The 25,005-nt window shown below is 46.2% G+C and overlaps 1 protein-coding gene across 2 annotated transcripts in view; it reads left to right on the top strand.

Annotated features, from left to right (window-relative positions):
- Window positions 1–25,005, top strand: part of BBOX1 (gamma-butyrobetaine hydroxylase 1) — a 426,402-nt gene that overhangs the window by 136,624 nt on the left and 264,773 nt on the right. For both annotated transcript variants that reach the window (XM_073573872.1, XM_073573871.1), the window contains exon 4: window positions 19,464–19,662. In XM_073573872.1, coding sequence (XP_073429973.1) covers window positions 19,464–19,662 — 199 coding nt within the window. The remainder of the gene's footprint in view (window positions 1–19,463; window positions 19,663–25,005) is intronic.

Raw genomic sequence — 25,005 nt, 5'->3', positions numbered from 1 at the left:
CTTCACCTTATTCATCTTCTTCTTCTTCACCTTCTTCCTATTATTCTTTTTTTTCAACATTCTTCATATTCTTCTTATTCAACTATTATTCTTCTTCATATTCAACTTCTTCATCTTCTTCCTATTATTCTTCATATTCTTATTTGTGACAGGCATTCCTGTAGTTGTTATCTATAAAAGTTTATAGATTACACCAGCCGCTCTGCCTGTCACAAAAGATTTACAACAGGATTTGTTCGCGTTCAGTTTGGCCTGCAGCAGCAGGCATTTTCCAGGGGCACCACGAGGAGGAACGGACTCACCCCCATACACTGCTTAGTCTTCTTCTGCTTATAATTTAGATAATATCTTTTGCTCTGATTTTTAGTCTTATGCTTAATGTTCTTCTGCTTTTGGTTCTTTTGCTTTTTGTTCTTCTGCTTCTTGGTCTTCTGTTTCTTGTTGTTCTGTATCTTGGAGGTTGTCTTCATGTTCTTTGTCCTCTTGGTCATCTTCTTCAGGGTCATCTTTTTGGTCTTCTTCGGGGTGGTCTTCTGGGTCGTCATCTTCAGGGTCATCGTTTTCGTGGTCGTCTTCTTCGGGGTGGTCTTCAGGGTCGTCGTCTTCAGGGTTGTCTTCAGGGAGATCCAGAATGATAACCAAAAACCATTTCCAAAAGCTTGAACTTGGTAAAGTAGCAGAAGGTACAAGAAGGCTGAGGAACTGCCGAGAACCAGCTGACTGTACTGGAACCCGGATGTGCAGCAGAAGCAACAAAAGCCAATGGCACAAACGTGGACCAGCTGATGGTACTGGAACCCGGTTACTAAGCAGGAGGTACCTGTGCTAGAAAGCACTACCAAGGACCAACAGACATTGCTGGAACTCAGATACCGAGAAGGAGGCACCTCAGCCAAAGGCACTGCCGTGAACCACCTGACGGTGCTGGAACCCGGATGGGTAGCAGAAGCTGCAAGAGCAAATGGAACTAGCGAGGACCAGCTGACGGTGCTGTAACCCGGAAGGGCAGCAGAAGGAACAAGAGCCAATGACACTACCGAGGACCAGCTGACGGTGCTGGAACCTGGTTACTAAGCAGGAGATACCTGTGCTAGAAAGCACTACCAAGGACCAGCAGACGTTGCTGCAAGGAGGCACCTCAGCCAAAGGCACTGCCGAGAACCAGCTGACGGTACTGGAACCCGGATGGGTAGCAGAAGGTACCCATGAAAAACAAAGTTGCAAGGCCGCGAGCTGGCCGCAGTTACCGAAACCCACAGTCCTTACAGGGGGTGCTTGTCCTATTGGCACTACGGAAACAGCCTTTATTACCAGAACCCGCAGCCCACATAGGAAGCACCTAAACTGCAGGCACCATAGACTCGGCTAACCCGACCGCAACACGACAAGACAACGTATTGGTGACAAAGTGATGTTGACACTTCCCGGAAACAGCTGGCGTGCTGGAACCAGGCTGGGCAGGAGGGAGTACCCGTGCCAAAGACACTGCAGAGAACCAGCTGACAGTGCTTGAACCCGGAGGGGCAGCAGAAGGAACAAGAGCCAATGGCACAACCGTGGACCAGCTGACAGTGTTGGAACACGGTTACTAGGCAGGAGGTACCTGTGCTAGAAAGCACTACCAAGGACCAGCAGACGTTGCTGGAACTTGGTTACCGAGAAGGAGGTACCTTAGCCAAAGGCACTGCCGAGAGCCAGCTGACGGTGCTGGAACCCGGATGGGTAGCAGAAGCTGCAAGAGCCAATGGAACTAGCGAGGACCAGCTGATGGTGCTGGAACCCAGAGTGGCAGCTGAAGGAACAAGAGCCAATGGCACAACTGTGGACCAGCTGACGGTGCTGGAACATGGTTTCTAAGCAGGAGGTACCTGTGCTACAAAGCACTACCAAGGGCCAGCAGACATTGCTGGAACTCGGATACCGAGAAGGAGGCACCTCGGCCAAAGGCACTGCCGAGAACCAGCTGACGGCACTGGAACCCGTATGGGTACCAGAAGGTACCCATGAAAAAGCCTAAGTTGCAAGGCCGCGAGCCGGCCGCAGTTACCGAAACCCACAGTCCTACGTCGGTGCCTGTCCTATTGGCACCACGGAACCAGCCTTTATTACCAGAACCCGCAGCCCACATGGGAAGCACCTAAACTGCAGGCACCATAGACTCGGCTAACCCGACCGCAACACGACAGGACAACGTATTGGTGGCAAAGTGACGTTGACACTCCCCGGAAATAGCAGGCATGCTGGAACCAGGATGTGCAGGAGGGAGTACCCGTGCTAAACACACTTCTGAGCAGCAACTGGCAATGTTGGAGCCCAGGTTCAATCAGGGTGTAGGCTGAGGCCTAATTTCATCAAATTTAATATCTGTTGTAGACTACTACTGATTTCAAACGTGCTCCAACTAGGCCTCTGGCTCCACTCTGTCTCTAGTATTTCCCCTGGCCTCCAACCCAGTTGCTGCTCAGAAGTGGCGTCTGCACAATCAACACTTGTTCCTGTGTTACTGGGGTTCAGTAACGTCAGCTGTTCCCCTGATGTGTGTCCGGCAATGTCTCCTGCTCTGTCCACATTCCCACTACTAGTCCACACAGCAGGGGACCAGCTGACGTTACTGAACCACCCTAACACAGGAGCTAGTGTTTTTCTCTGTGCGGACAGCACTTCCAAGCGACAACTGGCTGTGTTGAAGCCCAGGTTCATCATGCAGCAGGCTGAGCCCTACTTGGAGCAAGTTGAAAATTGGATTTTGTGTCAATGTGGAGGGAGCAGGAATCTTTGCCATCCACACAGCAGGGGAGCAGCTGGCATTACTGAACCTCACTAATACAGGAGCTAGTGTTTTTCTCTGTGCGGACAGCACTTCCGAGCAACATCTGGCTGTGTTGAAGCCTAGGATCAATCATGCAGCAGGCTGAGGCCTACTTGGAGCACGTTGAAAATATGATCTAGCTTGAATGTAGAGGCAGCAGGAGATATTGCCGTCCACACAGCAGGGGAGCAGCTGACATTACTGAACCCCACTAACACAGGAGCTAGTGTTTTTCTCTGTACAGAAGGCACTTCTGAGTGACAACTGGCTATGTTGAAGCCCAGGATCAATCATGCAGCAGGCTGAGGCCTACATGGAGCAAGTTGAAAATATGATCTAGCTTGAATGTGGAGGCAGCAGGAGACTTTGCCGTCCACACAGCAGGGGAGCAGCTGGCGTTACTGAACCCAACTAACACAGGAGCTAGTGTTTTTCTCTGTGCGGACAGCACTTCCGAGCGACAAATGGCTGTGTTGAAGCCCAGGATCAATCATGCAGCAGGCTGTGGCCTACTTGGAGCAAGTTGAAAATTGGATTTTGTGTCAATGTGGAGGGAGCAGGAGACTTTGCCGTCCACACAACAGGGGAGCAGCTGGCGTTGCTGAACCTCACTAACACAGGAGCTAGTGTTTTTCTCTGTGCGGACAGCACTTCCGAGCGACAACTGGCTGTGTTGAAGCCCAGGATCAATCATGCAGCAGGCTGAGGCCTACTTGGAGCAAGTTGAAAATATGATCTTGCTTGAATGTGGAGGCAGCAGGAGATATTGCCATCTACACAGTAGGGGAGCAGCTGACGTTACTGAACCCCACTAACACAGGAGCTAGTGTTTTTCTCTGTGTGGACAGCACTTCCGAGCGACAACTGGCTATGTTGAAGAGCAGGATCAATCATGCAGCAGGCGGAGGCCAACTTGCAGCAAGTTTTATATAGGCTGTAGACTACTACTGATTGTAACTGTGCTTCACTTAGGGCTCTGGCTCCACTGTCTCTAGTATTTCCCCTGGCCTCCAACCCTGCCAGTTTCTGCTCAGAAGTGGCGTCTGCACAATCCACACTTGTTCCTGTGTTACTGGCCCTCAGTCACGACAGTTGATCCCCTGATGTGTGTCCGGCAATGTCTCCTGCTCTGTCCACATTCCCACTACTAGTAATGGGAATGTGGACAGAGCAGGAGACATTGACAGACACACATCAGGGGATCAACTGACGTGCTGAGTCCCAGTAACACAGGAACAAGTGTGGATTGTGCAGACGCCACTTCAGAGCAGCAACTGTCGGGGTTGGACGCCAGCGGAAATACTAGAGACAGTGGAACCAGAGGCCTAAGTGGAGCACGGTTAAAAACAGTAGTAGATTGATTGTGGAGGGAGCAGGAGACTTTGCCGTCCACACAGCAGGGGAGCAGCTGGCATTACTGAACCTCACTAACACAGGAGCTAGTGTTTTCTCTGTGCAGACGGCACTTCTGAGCGACAACTCAGTTGAAGTAAAGGGATTACAGTTCAGGTGGTAGAAACATGAACACAACAGGAGACCTGGATACTGTTGCCAACCAATTATTTATTCTGGAAGAGGACTGGAAAATTCTGGCGAGATCTACGCCTTGTTCATTTTCAGAAAAGTAAGCCGGTCAACGTTATCGGAGGATAGTCGCGTGCGACGGTCTGTTAGTACACCACCTGCGGCACTAAAGACGCGTTCCGATAATACACTGGCAGCAGAGCAACCCAGCATCTCCAATGCATACTGGCTAAGCTCTGGCCATGTATCCAGCTTAGAGACCCAAAACTTGAAGGGGGAAGAGCCGTCTGGGAGTACACTGACAGGGCAAGACATGTAGTCTGTCACCATCTGACGGTAAAGTTGCCTCCTGCTGACTGGAGCCGTCTGTGATGGTGTAGACATTTGTGGCGGACACACAAAACTTTGCCACATTTGGGCCATACTGGTCTTGCCTTGTGCTGAGGCGCTGCCTCTGCTCCCTCTTTGTGCAGAGCTTCCTCCATGGCCTTGACGCACAGAGCTGCTTTGTAAAGCACTAGCAGCACTGCTCTTGGGTGGAATGGAGACCATGATGGACTGCACCAGTGTGTCTTTGTACTCCCACATTTTACGCTCCCGGTTCAACAGTGGTATGAGGCTTTGTAAGTTGTCCCGGTAGCGAGGATCTAGGAGGGTGCACACCCAATAATCAGCCGTGTTGAGAATGTGGGTGATGCGGCGGTCATTTCTCAGGCACTGCAGCATGAAATCAACCAGGTGCTGCAGACTCCCAACTGCCAAAGAAACGCTGTCCCCTGCTTGAGTCGTCATCTCTGCCTGCTCTGCATCACCCCATCCTCGCTGTACATACTGACTAGAGCATTGGGTACCTCCCTCCTCTGGAGAGATGTCTTCCTCCTCCATTGACTCCTCCTCTTCCTCCTCACAAAGTGTCCCCTGCCTAGGCCTTTGTGAGGAACCACGTAGCGCAGACTGTCCAGAAGCAGATGGCATTTGTGACTCCTCATCCTCCAACTCTTCCAAAACCTCCTCCCTTAGTGCTTGCAGTGTTTTTTGAAGAAGGCAGATAAGGGGGACAGTCATGCTGACTAGTGCATCATCTGCACTCGGCATCTGCGTGGAATCATCGAAGGCACGCAAAACGAGGCAGATGTCCTTCATAGAGGCCCACTCAGTGGTGCTGAAGTGTGACCGGTGCACAGTGCGACTTGTTTGCGCCTGAGGCAGCTGGTACTCCATTACTGCTGCCTGCTGCTCACACAACCGCTCCAACATATGTAACGTTGAATTCCACCTGGTGGGTAGGTCACATAAGATGCGATGTTCCGGAAGGCGTAATCGGCGCTGCAGAGCAGCGAGGTGCAATCTTACCGTGCTGGAACGCCGCAAGTGAGCACACTCTATGCGGACCTTGTGCAGCAGTGCATCAAGATCCGGATAGTCCCTCAGAAAGCTCTGCATGACCAAGCTGAGCACATGTGCCAGACATGGGATGTGAGTGAGGTTGCCTAGGCCCAGAGCTGCCACCAGATTTCGGCCATTGTCACACACTACCAAGCCTGGCTGGAGATTCACTGGCAGAAACCACACGTCGCTCTCCTGTTTGATGGCATTCCAGAGCTCCTGCGCTGTGTGGCTTCGATTCCCCAAAGAAATTAATTTCAGCATGGCCTGTTGACGTTTGGCCACGGCTGTGCTCATATCGGTCGTAACAGGCTCCTGCAGTGCTGTTTCTGAGGAACTTGAGTATAAGGAGGAGACGATGTGTACAGACTGGATTCCTGCAATCCGTGGAGTTGGCAGAACACGAACAGCGCCACTCTCCAGATCTGTACCCAGCTCCACAACATTGACCCAATGGAGAGTGAGGGAAAGGTATCGTCCCTGTCCATGGTTACTGGTCCACGCATCGGTGGTCAGGTGGACCTTGCTACTGACGGCGTTTAGTAGCGCATGTTTTATTTTTCCCTCCACATGCTTTTGCAGGGCAGGGACGGCTTGCCTGCTGAAATAAAAGCGGCTGGGCATGGTGTATTGTGGGACTGCCAATGCCATGAAGTTACGGGAGGTGTCTGTCTCCACCAGCCTGAATGAGAGCATTTCAAGGGCCAGTAGTTTGGCAATGCCAGCATGCAGAGCCTGTGCTCGGGGATGGTTTGCCGAGTATGGTCGCCTTTTATCCCATGCCTGTGCTACCGATGGCTATAGAGTGGCCTGGGAGTGTGGGGATGACTGGGAACGTGGTGCTGTGGGTGGAATGTCACTTGGTCTCCAGACAACAGTGCCACAGGTTCTTCCTTGGCGATCCGGTGAGGAAGCCGAACCAGCTGTGTGTGAGCAGGAGGAAGAGGTCCCAACACGAGCTGAAGAAAGACCTTAATGACTATAGACCTGTAGATCCGAAAGACCTTAATGACTATAGACCTGTAGCATTGACATCACACCTGATGAAGGTATTAGAGAGATTGGTTCTCACACGTCTCCGTCCTCTAGTGAGCTCGGATATGGACCCTCTCCAGTTTGCCTACAGGCCGGGCATTGGTGTGGATGATGCCATTATCCACCTTCTAGATAGGACCCTCCCACCTGGAGAAACCTGGGAACACTGTGAGAATAATGTTCTTCGATTTCTGTAGTGCTTTTAACACCATACAGCCAGGTCTACTGAGAGACAAGCTGGGCCTTGTTGGTGTGGACCTCCAACTCTCCACCTGGATCCTTAACTACCTCACGAACCGACCTCAGTTTGTAAAGGTTCGCGACAGTGTGTCAGACACGGTGATCTGCAATACAGGGGCACCTCAAGGTACAGTTGTTGCCCCTTTTCTCTTCACTGCGGATTTTAGGTGCAACTCATCTAGCTGCTACTTGCAGAAGTACTCTGATGACTCTGCAATAGTAGGCCTCATCACTGGAGGTGATGAAAGAGAGTACAGAGACACTAACCAAGCTTTTGTGGAGTGGTGTCAGAGGAACCACCTTAGGATTAATTCCGGGAAGAATTCCATAAGGAATTGGTGGTGGACTTTCGCAAGGGCAAAAATCCACCAGTAGTGGTGAACATTCAGGGAAATGACATTGAGATAGTTGACACCTATAAGTACCTTGGTGTGATCCTCAATAATAAGCTTGACTGGGCCCATCACTTGGATGCAGTGTACAGGAAGAGCCAAAGCAGGCTTTATCTGCTCAGAAGGCTGAGAGCCTTCGGAGTTAGAGGGGCACTCCTTGCATCCTTCTTCAACTCTGTTGTGGCATCAGTCATCTTCTTTGGTGTGGCGTGCTGGGGTAGTGGCATATCAACCAGGGATAGGAATAGGCTGGACAAACTGATTAGAAGGGCCAGCTCTATCCTGGGATGCCCCCTTGATCCAGTTCAGGAAGTAGGCGACAGGAGGATACTGGCCAAAGTGAGCTACATGGTGCAGAATGATTCCCATCCCATGCATGAGACCGTGACAAAGATGTGCATTATTGTCAGTGACCGGCTACTTCATCCTAAATGTGAGAGGGAGCGCTATCGAAAGTCCTTCCTTCCTGCTGCAGTTAGGCTGTATAACCAGCACTGTCCAAAACGGAGAACGACCCAAACAGTGAACTGATAGATCCAAAGTTGTGACAGTCCGGTTACATTTTTTTTTTTTCCCCCTGTATATGTACCTACCTACTGTCAATGTAATGCCTTTATGCATCTGTATCTGTACTTGTTCCTGCCTTGCTACGGTAATGCTCTGAATTTCCCCATGGTGGGACGATTAAAGGATTATCTTATCTTATCTTATCTTAAGAGGTGGTAGGTGGTGCTGTAGGTTGGCCTACGTCTTCAGTGTGTCTGTGTAACTCCAGCTCGTGCTTGGTCCGCACATTTTTCCATATATTTGTGGTATTGAGGTTGCTGACATTTTTCCCTCTTTTGACTTTCTGATGACACAGCTTGCATTTGACAAAGCAAGTGTCATCTGCAACTGTGTCAAAAAAGGACCACGCACTGCAAGTCTTGGGAGAGCCCGTTTTGGCTTTTGGAAGAGGAATGCTCCTAATGGGTGCCGAAGTGGAGGCTACAGGCAACCAAGTCTGCCCCCTCCCTCTCCCTCCTGTTTTTTACCGTTCGGGGAATCTCTTCCTCAGAGCTGCTCAGGACCTCATCATCTACACTCCCCTCTTCAAACACCTGCTTCTCCTGGGTTGTCTCGCCAGCACCGTGCGCACCAGAAAGTGGCACCTGAGTCTCGTCATCATCTGATGCGTACTGAGGTGTCCTGACCATAGGCACTGGCCCACCGCCTCTTCAGATTCAGAGGGACAAAGAAGTTGCGCATCACTGCATACTCCCTCTTCTTCACATTCTTGAATGCTGCTTGGCTGGCCCCCTCTTTCCTAGCCAACAGATTCAGAGAACAGAAGTAGAGACTGTGATGGCTCCTGTCCAGGGCTCTCTGACTGCCTGGGCACTTTGGCAGGTGTTGAAGAGACAGATGGTTGCTTTTCAGTGCTCTGGCCCTGAGAGGATGTGGAAGTCATTGAAGTCGATGCGTTAGCTGCCATCCATCCGACAACGGCATCAATTTGTTCCTCCCGCAGCAGTGGGGTACGGCGAGGTCCTACAAAGCTGCGCATAAAGGACTGTTGCCTGCTAAAACTGGGGGATGCTGACTCACTGGTGCCCGCAGCAGGCACAGAATCCTGACGCCCTCTCCCTGCAGAATCCCCACTTCCTCTCCCTGCAGAATCCCCACGTCCTCTCCCTGGTGAAACTCCACGCCCACGCTCACGTGCCTTACTCCCTGCCTTCTTCATCTTGGTAGACTGATAAAGATAGGCAGAAAAGTACAAAGGGGGGCTTAGTGTGCTTATTCCTGAACAGCTGGTAACAGGTATAAGAAACACAAATTTTATGAAGTCTGTGTGTGGACTACACTTCAATAGGAGCTAATGTGGCCTACACAACTGTCAAATGGAGTGTTTGGTGAATTTTATTTTGTTTTGTTTTTTCAAAAAAACAAAAAGGATGTGACCAAAGATTTTAAAGTGATAGTATCACAAACTTTTTGGAGCTATTACAATGCAGGAAGGTAACCTACAATGCAAAAGATGAGGCTCCAAAAAATAGGGTAATACTAATCTGGCTGCAGCTGAAGGGCACACGCCAGAAAAAAGGCTCCTCTATCTACTACTATATAGTGTTTGCAACCAACCAATGTAGATGGATACGGATTGATGCACACTAATAGGAGAATGAAAAATGAGCTGCTATAAAAGAAAAATATGTGTGAGGCAGTGACGCACGCTGAGTGGCCTACAACCAGATGTAGCTGTAGGACACACTACAGCATGAGCTGCACTCACACACAGAGACCTCTCAGACTGCCGTGAACAGTGCAGATAAGTGGGCACTAGCACTGAAAGGCTGCAGAGAGGCTCTGCTGTCTACTCCTATAGTGTTTGCAACCAAAGTATATGGATACGGATGGATGCACACTAATAGGAGAATAAAAAATGAGCTGCAATAAAAGAAAAATGTGTGAGGCAGTGACGCACGCTGAGCAGCCTACAACCAGACGTTGCTGCAGGACACACTACTCAGCGTGAGCTGCACTCACACACAGAGTCCTCTCAGACAGCCGTGAACAGTGCAGCAAACTGGGCACTAGCACTTAAAGGCTGCAGAGAGGCTCCGCTGTCTACTCCTTTAGTGTTTGCAACCAACGTATATGGATATGGATGGATGCAGACTAATAGGAGAATGAGAAATGAGCAGCAAAAAAAGAAAAATATGTATGAGGCAGTGACACACGCTGAGCGGCCTACAACGAGATGTGGCTGCAGGACACACTACTCAGCGTGAGCTGCACTCACACAGACCTTGCAGACAGCTGTGAACACTGCTGCAAGGCAAAAGAAAGCTACAGTGGTGGATTATGTAGCCTGGGTAAAGCACACTATGATTGTGAAAATCGCTATCTCTAACTGTCCCTCACAGTCTTGAACAGCAGCCTGTCCCTAACTGAATTCACAGCAGAGTGAACCCGAAATAGCGGCGGCGGCTTTTATAGTGCATCATGACATAATTTCAGCATTCAATCACAGCCATGCCATTAGTTAACATGCCTACATGCCTAACAGGATGTGCCCTCACTTCTGAGGATTGTCATTGGCTGAATCAAATCAAACTGGCTCATAGCATTATGGGAACTTCCGATTCCGGTATTCGATATGCTAAAAGTATCGGAACTCAGTATCGGAATTCCGATACAGTGAATATCGGCCGATACCCGATACTTGCGGTATCGGAATGCTCAACACTAGTAGTGAACACTGTAAAAAAAATAGAAAAAAACGAGGCAAAAAACATTGCTTTATCATCATACCACCGAACCAAAAGTGGAATAACGTGATCAAAAAGACTGATATAAGTAAACATGGTAGAGCTGAAAACAAGATCTTGTCCCTCAAAAAACGAGATGCCATATAGCTCCATCACCGGGAAAATAACAAAGTTATAGCTCTCAAAATAAAGCGTTGCAAAAATAATTATTTTTTATATGAACTAGTTTTTATTGTGTAAAAGCACCAAAACATAAAAAATGATAAATGAGGTATCGTTGTAATCCTACTAACCGAAGAATAAAACTGCTTTATCAATTTTACCACACGTGGAACAGTATAAATGCCCCACCCAAAAGAAATTCATGAATTGCTAGGTTTTGTTCATTCTGCCTCCCAAAAATCGTAATAAAAACCGAAAAAAAAATCTCATGTGCCCGAAAATGGTACCAATAAAGATGTCAACTCGTCCGCAAAAAACAAGACCTCACATGACTCTGTGGGCCAAAATATGGAAAAATTATAGCTCTGAAAATATGGTGATGCAAAAACTATTTTTTGCAATAAAAAGCATCTTTTAGCGTGTGACAGCTGACAAACATAAAAACCCGCTATAAAAACCTGCAATAAATAGTAAATCAAACCGTCCTTTATCATCCCCTTAGTTAGGGAAAAACAATAAAATATAAAAAAGTATTTATTTCCATTTTCACGTTAGGGTTAGGCCTAAAGTTAGGGTTAGAGTTTGGGATAAGGTTAGAGTTAGAGTTGGGGCTAAAGTTAGGGTTAGGGTTGGAGCTAAAATTAGGGTTAGGGTTTGGATTGGGGTTAGGGTTGGGATTAGGTTAGGGGTGTGTTGGGGCTAGGTCTGTAGTTAGGGTTATGGCTAAGGCTGGGATTAGGGTTAGAGGTGTGTGGGATTAGGGTTGGAGTTAGAATTGGAGGTTTTCCACTGTTTAGGCAATTCTGCATTGAAAAAGTCAAATGGTGCTCCTTCCCTTCCGAGCTCTGCTGTGCTCCCAAATAGTGATTTACCCCCAAATATAGGGTATCGGAGTACTCAGGACAAATTATACAACAACTTTTTGGGTCCAATTTCTCCTGTTACCCTTGTAAAAATAAATAATTGTCGGTGAAAAGATCATTTTTGTAAAAAAAAAAATATTTTTTATTTTTATGGCTGTACGTTATAAACTTCTGTGAAGCACTTGGGGGTTCAAAGTGCTCACCACACATCTATATAAGTTCTTTAGGGGGTCTAGTTTCCAAAATGGTGTCACTTGTGTGGGATTTCCACTGTTTAGGCACCTCAGGGGCTCTCCGAACACAACATGGCATCCAATCTCAAGTCCAGTCAATTTTGCATTGAAAAGTCAAACGGTGCTCATTCCCTTCCATGCTCTGCCATGCACCAAAACAGTGGTTTACCTGCATATCTAAGGTATCAGCACACTCAGGATAAATTGCACAATAACTTTTGCAGTCCAATTTCTCCTGTTACCCTTGGTAAAATAAAAAAAAATTGGATCTGAAGTATTTTTTTTTGTGAAAAAAAGATAAATGTTCATTTTTTTAAAAACATTCCAAAAATTCCTGTGAAGCACCTGAAGGGTTAATAAACTTCTTAAATGTGGTTTTGAGCACCTTCAGGGGTGCAGGTTATAGAATGGTGTCACTTTTGGGTATTTTCTATCAGATAGACCCCTCAAAGTGACTTCAAATGTGATGTGGTCCCAAAATAAGGTGTAATAATGAGAAATCGCTGTTTAAATTTTAACCCTTATAACTTCCTAACAAAAAAAATTTGGTTCCAAAATTGTCCTGATGTAAAGTAAACATGTGGGAAATGTTACTTATTAAGTATTTTGTGTGCCATATCTCTGTGATTTAAGGGCATGAAAATTCAAAGTTGAAAAATTTTCTAAATTTTTACCAAATTTCTATTTTTTTCACAAATAAACGCAAGTTATATCAAAGAAATTTTGCCACTATCATGAAGTACAATATATCATGAGAAAACATTGTCAGAATATCCAGGATCCATTGAAGCATTGAAGAGTTATTACCTCATAAAGGGACAGTGGTCAAAATTGTAAAAATTGATCCGATCATTATCGTGCAAACCACCCTTGGGTGTTAAGGGGTTAATGTGTGTTGCAGTTACCTCATCCTTTCCAATTTGCTGGTTTGATTACCACTAAAACCCAAGATGTAACTCAAGGGCTAACATTCAGAGTTCATTCATTTGAGTCATACTGACTAAATGTAGACACCGTCAAATATACATTCTGTATACCTTCGTCATACATTAAACCTGTATTTGTGGTTTATGTCTTAGACTTTTAGTTTCAACTTGTCTTTAGGGCTTTATCTTTAAGGAAGGATCTGAGGTAAAACAAAATAAAAATCAGACGCTTTGAAGTTGTTAATACATGTAGTCGGCATGTGTCATACTTTCCAAAAATCTTCAGAGAAGTATAAGAAGTCAGTGTCTGTGGCTTTTCAAGATTCCTCAAAAGTCACTTCTTCATTCGCATTGAGAAAATTACAAAAGACGTCCGTAGCTTCTTCCATCCGTGACAAACCTGACAGTCTACTTTATGAACACATCAGCAAGTTCATGTTATTCTAGATTAATTACAAACATAACCTCGGATTAGACTGGCTGTCGGCAATTTGTCTACATGGCAAATTTGGTGGTTTTCTTTCCATTCAATTTTTCTTGGAACTTCTGGCATCTACAGTATTCCTGGTACTGAGGTTCTGGTTTACTTTTCTTGTCATTATTAAAATAAATCAGTCTTTGCCCCAAATATGAATCAATAATTTTTAGTGAAAAGGCTCTTCCAATTACATTTACTGTGCTGTGCTCTGAAGGCAGTCTGTGGCATCTGTACTTTGCGTGAAGCTTCTTATCATGTGGTCTGACTTTTGGCCCCGTTAGTATTTAGAAACAGTTCTCATTCTTTCCTTTCACAAAATGTCACACTTCTTCCACACTGATGTCTCCATTATTGTATTTGTACCTTCAACTTTCGGCATTTTTTAAAGATCAGTATGGACTTGGTAGTTATGATAAAGAAATAGTAAGGGTATGTGCATACGCTGCGGATTGCTCTGCGGATTTGGCCGCGCGGATTTTGTAAAATCCACAGGTAAATCTGCAGGTCAAAAGATTGGCCTGCGGTTTTGCCCTGCGTTTTTTCATCTCCACAATGGAGATGGCAAACCGCAGCGGAATCCACAGAAAGAATTGACATGTCAATTCTTTTTGCTGTTTTGAAACCGCAGGAAAACCGCGTGGAAAAATCTGCACCATCTGCACTGCGGTTTTTAATATCCATAGGATATTATGGTACTGTACACCGCAGCAAAAACTGCTGCGGATCCGCAGCGGCCATATCCGCTGTGGATCCGCAGCAGAATCCGCAGCGTGTGCACACACCCTAAAGCTGGACATGTAAGCATCAGAGAGCACTAAGAATATACAGTACATTAAGTGTTACAGGTCCAGTATACTTTGCTTACTCTGACTGATCTTCAGCACACCTAGCTTACTCTGACTCATCTCCAGCACACTTTGCTTACTTTGACTGATTTCCAGCACACCTTGCTTACTCTGACTGATCTCCAGCACACCTTGCTTTCTCTGACAGATCTCCAGCAGACCTTGCTTACTATGACTGATCTCCTGCACACCTTGCTTACTCTGACTGATCTCCAGCACACCTTGCTTAAGGGCCAGTTACACACAGAGATCTCGCTGATTTTGTGACACATCAGAGATCTCTCCAGCGAGATCGTTGTGTGTGACATCCAGCAGCAATCGCCCCCCCCCGCGGGGTATCGCTGATCGTGCTGGATCGTCCTGGCCCGTTTTTTTAACGCTGGTCTCCCGCTGGCCAACGCGCATCACTGCGTGTGGCAGCGGGAGCGAGCGATGAGCGACACTGCACTCTGGTTACCAATGTAAACATCGGGTTTCTAAGGGCTGCGGGGCCCTTAGAAACCCGATCTTTACCCTAGATACCAGCGCGCACTGCAGGCAGGGCGGGAGGTGGAGGCACAGACCAGAGTAGCTCTGCAGTAGCAGAGCTAGGCCGGTCTGTCTGCGCGCTCTGCCTCCACCTCCCATCCTGCTTGCAGTGCACGCTGGTATCTAGGGTAAATATCGGGTTTCTAAGGGCCCCGCAGACCTTAAAAACCCGATGTTTACTTTGGTAACCAGCGTGCTCGCTGGTCCTGATCGCTGGAGGGGCTGTCTATGTGACAGCTCACGAGCGATTTGCTAACAATGTCCCAGCGATCTCATCCACGTCGGATCGTTGGTGGGATCGCTGGGACATTGTTCTGTGTAACGGTACCCTTACTCTGACTGATCTCTTGCACACCTTGCTTACTTTGACTATCTCCTGCACACTTTGCATACGTTGACTGATCTTCAGCACACCTAGCTTACTCTGACTGATCTCCAGCACACCTTGCTTACTCTGACTGATCTCCAACACATCTAGTTTACTCTGACTGATCTCCAGCACACCTAGCTTACCCTGACACATCTCCTGCACACCTTGCTTACTCTGACTCATCTCCTGCACACCTTGCTTACTCTGACTGATCTCCAGCAGACCTTGCTTACTCTGACTGATCTCCAGCACAACTTGCTTACTCTGACTAATCTCCAGCAGATCTTGCTTACTCTGACTGATCTCTTGCACAGCTTGCTTAGTCTGACTGATCTCCTGCACAACTTGCTTACTCTGACAGATCTCCAGCACACCTACCTTACTCTGACTGATCTGCAGCACACCTTGCTTAGTCTGACTGATCTCCAGCACACCTAGCTTACTCTGATGGATCTCCAGCCCTCTTAGCTTTCTCTGACTGAACTCCAGCACACCTAGCATACTCTGACTGATCTCCAGCACACCTAGCTTACTATCACTGATTTCCAGTATACCTTGCTTACTCTGACTGATCTCCAGCACACCTTGCTTACTCTGACTGATCTCCAGCACATCTACCTTCCGCTGACTGATCTCCAACCCATCAACCTTCCGCTGACTGATCTCCAGCACACCTAGCTTACTCTGACTGATCTCCAGCACACCTAGCTTACTCTGACTGATCTCCAGCACACCTAGCTTACTCTGACTGATCTCCAGCACACCTAGCTTACTCTGACTGATCTCCAGCAGACCTTGCTTACGCTGACTGATCTCCAGTACACCTTGCTTACTCTGACTGATCTCCAGCACAACTTGCTTACTCTGACTGATCTCTTGCACAGCTTGCTTAGTCTGACTGATATCCAGCACACCTAGCTTACTCTAATTGATCTCCAGCACACCTTCCTTAGTCTGACTGATCTTCAGCACACCTAGATTACTATGACTAATCTCCAGTATACCTTGCTTACTCTGATTGATCTGCAACACACCTAGCTTACTCTGACTGATCTCCAGCACACTTTGCTTACTCTGATTGATCTGCAACACACCTAGCTTACTCTGAATGATCTCCAGCACACCTAGATTACTATGACTGATTTCCAGAATACCTAGCTGACTTTGACTGATCTCCAGCCCACCTAGCTTACTCTGACTGACCTCCAGCACACCTTGCTTAGTCTGACTGATCTCCAGCACACCTAGATTACTATGACTGATCTCCAGTATACCGTGCTTATTCTGACTGATTTCCAGTATAACTTGCTTACTCTGACTGATCTCCAGCACACCTTGCTTACTCTGATTGATCTCCAGCACACTTTGCTTACTCTGACTGATCTCCTGCACAACTTGCTTACTCTGACAGATCTCCAGCCCATCTACCTTACGCTGACTGATCTCCAGCCCAACTAGCTTATTCTGACTGATCTCCAGCCAACCTAGCTTACTCTGACTGAACTCCAGCTCACCTAGCTTACTCTGACTAATCTCCAGCCCACCTAGCTTACTCTGACTGATCTCCAGCACACCTAGCTTACTCTGACTGATCTCAAGCACACCTTGCTTACTCTGACTGATCTCCAGCACATCTAGCTTACTCTGACTAATCTCCAGCACACCTAGATTACTCTGACTGATCTCAGCACACTTTGCTTACTCTGACTGATCTCAAGCACACCTTGCTTACTCTGACTGATCTCCAGCACATCTAGCTTACTCTGACTAATCTCCAGCACACCTAGATTACTCTGACTGATCTCCAGCACACTTAGCTTATTCTGACTGACCTCCAGCACACCTAGCTTACTCTGACTGATCTCCAGGACACTTTGCTTACTTTGATCTCCAGCACACCTTGCTTACTCTGATCTCCAGCACACCTTGCTTACTCTTGCTGATCTCCAGCACACCTTGCTTAGTTTGACTGATTTCCAGAACAACTCATCCTAATTGGTTGTCTACCCGGTATTATGATGAAGGATTTTCCTCTCCTGTTTTAACAATATCCTTCATATGTTTCTATATCATATATGCTTTTTTTGAGACATTTGATGTAATCTATTCATTCTACATGACTGTTCAAAAATGTTATTTACTTTTTGGCCATATTTAAAACATTTTTATCCCACATGAAATGTGATACTGCCATTTCCATGATTAAACTCCAACCTTGCATTTCCTCCTTTTTCTCCTATTTATACTCCTTTGTGTTTGCTATAATATGGTGGCCTGAGGAAGGTATCGCTACTATGCAGAAATGCGTATCTACGATTTTCCTTTAATGATAAAAATAAAATAAGGTTGTATCTTTTTCTGCAAACATTTTTGGTTTTCTCAGAAGTGTGAGAGAGATGTGCCTGTTATAAGCATATCTCTTAAATGGTGAGCTAAATACATGTAACTTTATGTAAAAAAAACGTTTTAAGTGTTCTCTGCGCTATGGAGGACTTTTCCTTTTTCTCTGCTATAGAATTAACCATACTATAATGTAATTTCCTTGTAATCAACAGGGGTCCATTTTATCAATGGCAATGACATGTGTAAAGCTCTAAAAAGTAATTTCTCATATATCCTAAAATTTCCACAGATGTCTACCGCTGAATTTTCCATGACGGGGAAAGTTCTCCCAAGTTGCAGTTACTATACTACATGTGGAAACATGAAAGCTTCTCTAAGACAAACACATATAAACTGCTCCCTGGAATCATAAAATATATTCCTAGTATTTGCTTTTCTATGTAAATGTGAATTAGAAGTTATCAGCAAATGTTTCATCACAGAGTAAATTGTATATAGATATATTGTGTGTGTATGGAGTCCGATGAATCACCAATCAGTGGCACAATTAAGATCACATAAATGGATACAATCTTTATAAAAAAAGGAATTGTATGCTTTTTTATACCTGTAATTTGTATATTTTGCAAAGAGCAAATTCTCATTCGTATTTTAGAAGTAGTAATTAATTAAAGCAAAATATGTGTTGAAAAAAATGCTGTATCGTTTCCCACTGGCAATACATTCTGTTGTATCCGAGTTCAGTTTGCTGACAAAAACACCAACAGGAACTATGAGGATTTTTTTGACAGCAATTATATATGTCTTAGTTCCATTTTAAATGAAAGTCATGGGAACAAAGTTGCACTGTTTAATAACTGCACTTGAAGACTACACGCCATATCAAATAACTTCTCAGAATGAGCTGTCATGTGTTTGTACATGAGGAATAACACAATTTCTATGATATCACTTATATACCACATTTTCACCAGTTTTTCCTCTGCAGGTGATAACACTTATTTTCACTTGTCGCTAAGACAATCGGTGTAGACTAGCTTCAATGATGTCTCCCATACACAATACACTCAGATGTGAGGAATTCTCCTGTCCCTCTGTAACACATGTTCAGAAGAAGTAACACAAGGAGGACATTATACAGCAGCACTGAGTAGTGTAGCTGTGAATCCAGTAGTAGAGTGAGATAAATACTAGAAACCAGGAGCATAATCGGTTGCTCTGTCATTCTCACTCTGCTGCTTCCTTGATTAACCCTGTCTCACTAGTGAGAAAAAAGACAAATCATAAACTGTAAAGTGTATCATGAATCAAATTCTTGATACCGTATGTTATATTCTTTCTCGTTTTCTTACCTATGTATACGCCTCAATTTGGAACACTGGAATTTAATCTATTCACAATGGTTTAGAGACCAATACGCTTTGCATTTGAAAATAACACATAATGTATGTGGGTAGAAATCTTGAATACAAGAAACATTAAAGGGGTTTTCCCACCAACAAAGTACTCTTTAATTAATAAATCTTGGAATAATAATAAGTTCTACAATTGGATGTGTGAAAAAAAATGTTCCTGTGCTGAGATAATCTTTTGAATGTGTCCCTGCTGTGTACTGTGTAATGACTGTGTCTGACCGTGCAGGAACATGGTCTGATCATACCACAGCTCCTGGGCAGGGGAGGAAGCAAAAGAGTATACAGACAGGACAGCAGGGGGTCACAGCTGCTGGTTTCTGTAAGAAAAAACATTTTTCTGCCTGTTTAAAAACGTATTTTACCTCATGAAAAGAATCAGCAGTGATCAGTGCTGTAATATCTGAATAATCTTTATTTTTATTCTAAGACCTGTTAATTAAAATGTTTGTGGGCAACCCCTTTAACTTACATGACACCTACATAAAATGCTGGATCACATTATAAAGTACCAACATATAATCATCATTGTAATATACCAAGAGCAAGCATGTTTGATATATATATATATATATTATATATATATATATATATATATATATATATATATATATATATATGTAATTGGATCATCACATAAATAACCAGATATTTCTCTTGCAGAACAACAGTATTGGGGCAGTGATCTGAAAATCCCTACAATGTCATACGAGAACGTGTTGCGTTGTGACCAGACAGCTTTCAAGTGGCTCTGCACACTCCGGAAAGTCGGCATCGTGCTGTTGGAAGGAGCTCCTGTGAAGCAGGGAGAATTGGTTACACTTGGCAAAAGGATAGGTTACATGAGGCATACTTTTTATGGGTAAGTGTAGCCATTGTTTGTTTTTTTTTTATTAGTACTGTATTTCTTAAATTACCGTACTTGAATGAAGCAAAGGAATCACCTTAGAAGAAAATTTTCCACTATTTATATGTCAAAGGCTCCCTTCTCATGTCCATTTTCTAAGTCAGGTCCGTTTTTTAAGAACCGCAAATATGGCACACGCACACCCATTGTATTCATGGGTTGAATACAACTCACATCATCCTCACCTGGTCTGCCTGCGATCAGCAAAACCTGGCGGCACTGAGTTGTAGTCAGTGCCTGCTGTCTCTGAACAGCGTGCATGAAATAAGTAGATACATTTTTTTAAAAAAACATGCCATGGGGTCCCTCTTATTTTCAATAACGAGAGGAAGCAGACAGCCGGGGGCTGGTGTTATTATTGTGGGAAGGTACCCAACTCATGAAATAAAGTTCTCATGCTATGAGCTGTGACGTCCGAAAGGTGTTCACTGGTCACAGGTGGCTTACACATAGGTTGCCATCAGAACTGCTGCCTGTGACCTCCGGTAACCCTATTTGTGTCACCGCTCGTCACTGCAGCCGTGTTGCCACTCTATTATCATTATTATTGAGTGTTTCGGCTGCGGTACTGAGCGGTCACATTCTTGTCACTGCTCAGCACAACATCCTGATGTACCAGAGTCGGGGATAGTCATTGATTTTTTTTTTTTCATATGGTAATAAATGGGTCAGAGTATCAGGTAGTGATTTTTACAATTAAAGGACTTTTCCCTGTGTGTTTATTACTTTAGATTATGGGGTTAGCATTGAGGGTGTCTTATAGATGCCTGTCCATTACTAACCCCTGGGCTTGATGCCAGCTGACATTACACAGCTTAACCTTAAAACCATTTCCCACTTGCCACCGCACCAGGGCAAGTGAGAAGAGCTGAGGCTAAGAACCAGAATTCTGTAGAACGATGATCTTCGGCACTCAATAAGTCACAATGCAGTTCTATTTCAAAATAAATTTCAGTTTAATTCACAGCCGACATAATAGGATATGCAGACATAAATCCATCCAACGTTTCAGCATCATTGCCTTTATCAAGGGTATCTGCAAGAGGAATCCGTCGGTGTGCTTCCAGTGCTTCAATGTGGTATGATCATACCGCACTGAAGCACTGGAAGCACATTGACGGATTCTTCTTACAGATCCCTGGACCACCCCAACAATGGTGATAGACGTTCGGGCCTTCTTGGTGCTTACTGGGTACTACCGGAAGTTTGTAAAAAAACTTCACCCACCTTGCCAACCCTTTACTAGAACTGCTAAAAGGAGTGCCGGCCAGCTCGAAGAACCAAATTATTCAATAGGGAAGTAGTCAAGAAGAGGCCTTCATAGCCATGAAAATGGCCTTGACGGAAGCCCCAATACATGCCTATGCAGATTTCTCACAGCCCTTCATTCTCCTGAATGGGAGCTCACATGGTCTGGGGGAAGTTCCATCACAAATGCAGGGAGGAAAGAAATGAGTGATAGCCTATGAGAGCTGGTCCCTTCATGACTCAGCGGAAACGGGACAATTATAGCTCGTTCAAGTTGGAACTGCTCGCACTGGTGTGAGCGATGACTGAGAAGTTCGCAGAATACTTGTCTGAGTCAGAAGTCCTGGTGCAGATGGAAAATAACCCCCTGGCCCACTTGGAAAATGCGAAGTTGGGGGCTTTAGAACAATGATGGGTGGCTCGTATGGCAAAATTTTGGTGGCGATGCAGGGACAGATCGGAGAAGCGTCTGGAGAACAGGTTCTGGGATGGCCCGGGATGACTGGGTGCAATTTCAACAGACAGATAAACAAGTCGGCCAGCTGCAACAGTGGGTGGCCCTGAAGCAACATCCCAACCAATGAGCGAGAGATGCTCTGTCTCCAAGAAACCTGCAGATTCTAAGGCAGTGGGAGAGGCTCCAGTTGGAAGATGGATTGCTATATAGGAGAGTACAGCTACTGCGAGAACTGGGATCACTTGGCAAGTAGTGCTCCTGGAAAAGTTGATCGGAGTGGTGGCTACGGAGGGCCACGAGAGAAGAGCACTCTTCGGTCCAGAGAAGATGTTTCAGTGGTTGCAGAAGCTTTTGTATCTTCTGCGAATAAGGGCTGAGGTGGAGGAGGCTTGCCAAAAATGTTGGAGCTGTGAGCTGGCCAAACCCCCAGAACAGAGGACCCCGATACAGACCTTTGTGGCTTCTGCTCACTTGGAGGTACTGATGGTCAATTACTTAACTGTAGGGTCGGCGCATCTCGGGTATGAACATTGTTTGGTAATGACAAACCATTACACAAAGTTTGCTGTAGCGACTCTGACCCAAGACCAGACTGCTGAGTCAGCTGCACAAGCCATCTGCTGGGATTTTATCCAGGTGAACGGTTGTCCAAAGAGGATCCACTCCAACCAAGGTGCCTGCTTCCATGGCCGAGTGATGGAAGAATTTCACCCCTTATACCTGACTGAGAAGTGAAGAACCTTTAGGGGAATGTGCAGGGCTGCCACTAGGAATTTTGGGGCCCCATACTGGCAAAATTTTCGGGGCCCCCTTGAGACTCCGCCCAGGCTCCACCCCTCGAACTGTCCACAGTCCCACCGCTCTCTTTTGGAAAAACTCCACTTCTCACCAATCACACTTTAACAGTTCCCATCACCAGATCACACATATAGCCGGCAGCTTTTGCTTTGGCCAAAAGATTTTTTTAAGCCGCCACCATAACAGGGTAGACACTTTTGGCCAGGCTCTACTCTACTGTGACCTATTAAATATTTGTTAAAATATGCAATACAATTTAGGTATATTTTTAATTATTTTTCAATTTTTAAAATGACCAATAATATCACATACAAGGAACAAATACCGCTACACCATGTCCAGACCACATATTACCACCACATAGTGACCTAAAATACCACATACAAGGAACAAATACCGCCACACCATGCCCAGATCACATATTACTACCATGGTGACCGAATAATATCACATACAAGGAAAAAAATCCCACCGCACCATGACCAGACCACATATTACTACCATAGTGACCGAATAATATCACATACAAGGAACAAATAGCGCCACTCCATGACCAGACCACATATTACCACCATAAAGTGACGAAATATTAGCACATACAAGGGACAAATACCACCGCACCATGCCCAGACCACAAATTACCACCACATGGTGACTGAATACTACAATACTGATCATTAATAAAAAAAAAATAATACTATCACCATAAGTGCCATTATACACAGGAGATCTGTTCTTAGTATGCAGTGTCTGTGTACAGGTAGCACAGTGATCACTGGTGACATTATACACAGCACCTCTGTATATATAGTATACAGTGCATAGTGTCAGGGTATAGGTAAAATATTAACTCACCAGTGATGTCTCTCAGTGAAGTCCTTCATCCTTGCTTTTCATCTTTCATCCAGCACAGATCGCCATCACGTCTTCCAGCCAGGGCTCGTCTCTGCAGGAAATAACAGTTATCTAGAGCTCCGCTTGCAGAACACATTACTTATTTTTTCCCAACTTCTACATTACATCACATGAAGAAAAAAAGGTGACATAGTATCTCCAATCATGCCCCGTATCTCCATTCTGCCCCCTCCTGTGTCTCACTGTCACATTCTGCCCCCATGTCCTGCATTCAGCCCTCCGCGTCTAGGATTCTGCTCCCGTCTCCCAGTCTGCCCCAGCATTGTGCCCCAGCGTTCAGCAATCTGCCTCATGTCCAGCATTCTGCCCCAGTGTTCATCATTCTGCCCCATGTCCAGCAATCTGCCCTAGCGTTCAGCAATCTGCCCCATGTCCAGCATTCTGCTCGTGTTCATCATTCTGCCCCATGTCCAGCAATCTGCCTCAGTGTTCATCATTCTGCCCCATGTCCAGCAATCTGCCCCAGCATTCATCATTCTGCCCCATGTCCAGCATTCTGCCCCATGCCCAGCATTCTGCCCCAGTGTTCATCATTCTGCCCCATGTCCAGCATTCTGCTCCATGTCCAGCATTCAGCATTCTGCCCCAGCGTTCAGCAATATGCCCCATGTCCAGCAATCTGCTCCAGTGTTCATCCTTCTGCCCCATGTCCAGCAATCAGTCCCAGTGTTCATCATTCTGCCCCATGTCCAGCATTCTTCCCCATGTCCAGCAATCTGCCCCAGTGTTCATCATTCTGCCCCATGTCCAGCAATCTGCCCCAGCGTTCATCATTCTGCTCCATGTCCAGCATTCTGCTCCATGTCCAGCATTCTGCCCCAGCGTTCAGCAATCTGCCCCATGTCCAGCATTCTGCCCCAGTGTTCAGCAATCTGCCCCATGTCCAGCATTCTGCTCCAGTGTTCATCATTCTGCCCCATGTCCAGCAATCTGCCCCAGTGTTCATCATTCTGCCCCATGTCCAGCATTCTGCTCCAGTGTTCATCATTCTGCCCCATGTCCAGCAATCTGCCCCAGTGTTCATCATTCTGCCCCATGTCCAGCATTCTGCCCCATGTCCAACATTCTGCCACAGCGTTCAGCAATCTTCCCCATGCCCAGCAATCTGCCCCATGTCCAGCAATCTGCCCCAGCGTTCATCGTTCTGCCCCATGTCCAGCATTCTGCCCCAGTGTTCATTATTCTGCCCCATGTCCAGCATTCTGCCCCAGCGTTCAGTAATCTGCCCCATGTCCAGCATTCTGCCCCAGTGTTCATCATTCTGCCCCATGTCCAGCAATCTGCCCCAGTGTTCATCTTTCTGCCCCATGTCCAGCATTCTGCCCCATGTCCAGCATTCTGCCCCATATCCAGCAATCTGCCCCAGTGTTCATCATTCTGCCCCATGTCCAGCATTCTGCCCCAGCATTCAGCAATCTGCCCCATGTCCAGCATTCTGCCCCAGCGTTCAGCATTCTGCCCCAGCGTTCAGCAATCTGCCCCAGTGATCCTCATTCTGCCCCATGTCCAGCAATCTGCCCCAGCATTCATCATTCTGCCCCATGTCCAGCATTCTGCCCCAGCATTCATCATTCTGCCCCATGTCCATCATTCTGCCCCAGTGTTCATCATTCTGCCCCATGTCCAGCATTCTGCCCCAGCATTCAGCAATCTGCCCCATGTCCAGCATTCTGCCCCAGCTTTCAGCATTCTGCCCCAGCGTTCAGCAATCTGCCCCAGTGTTCATCATTCTGCCCCATGTCCAGCAATCTTCCCCAGCGTTCATCATTCTGCCCCATGTCCAGCACTCTGCCCCAGCGTTCATCATTCTGCCCCATGTCCAGCATTCTGCCCCAGCGTTCAGCAATCTGCCCCATGTCCAGCATTCTGCCCCAGCGTTC

The sequence above is a fragment of the Dendrobates tinctorius genome, unplaced genomic scaffold, assembly GCF_039654945.1.
Source record: "Dendrobates tinctorius isolate UK_male_01 unplaced genomic scaffold, ASM3965494v1 ptg000037l, whole genome shotgun sequence".
Lineage (NCBI taxonomy): Eukaryota > Metazoa > Chordata > Amphibia > Anura > Dendrobatidae > Dendrobates > Dendrobates tinctorius.
Note: the sequence above shows the minus strand (reverse complement) of the source record. Positions and strands in the feature narration are given on the sequence as shown.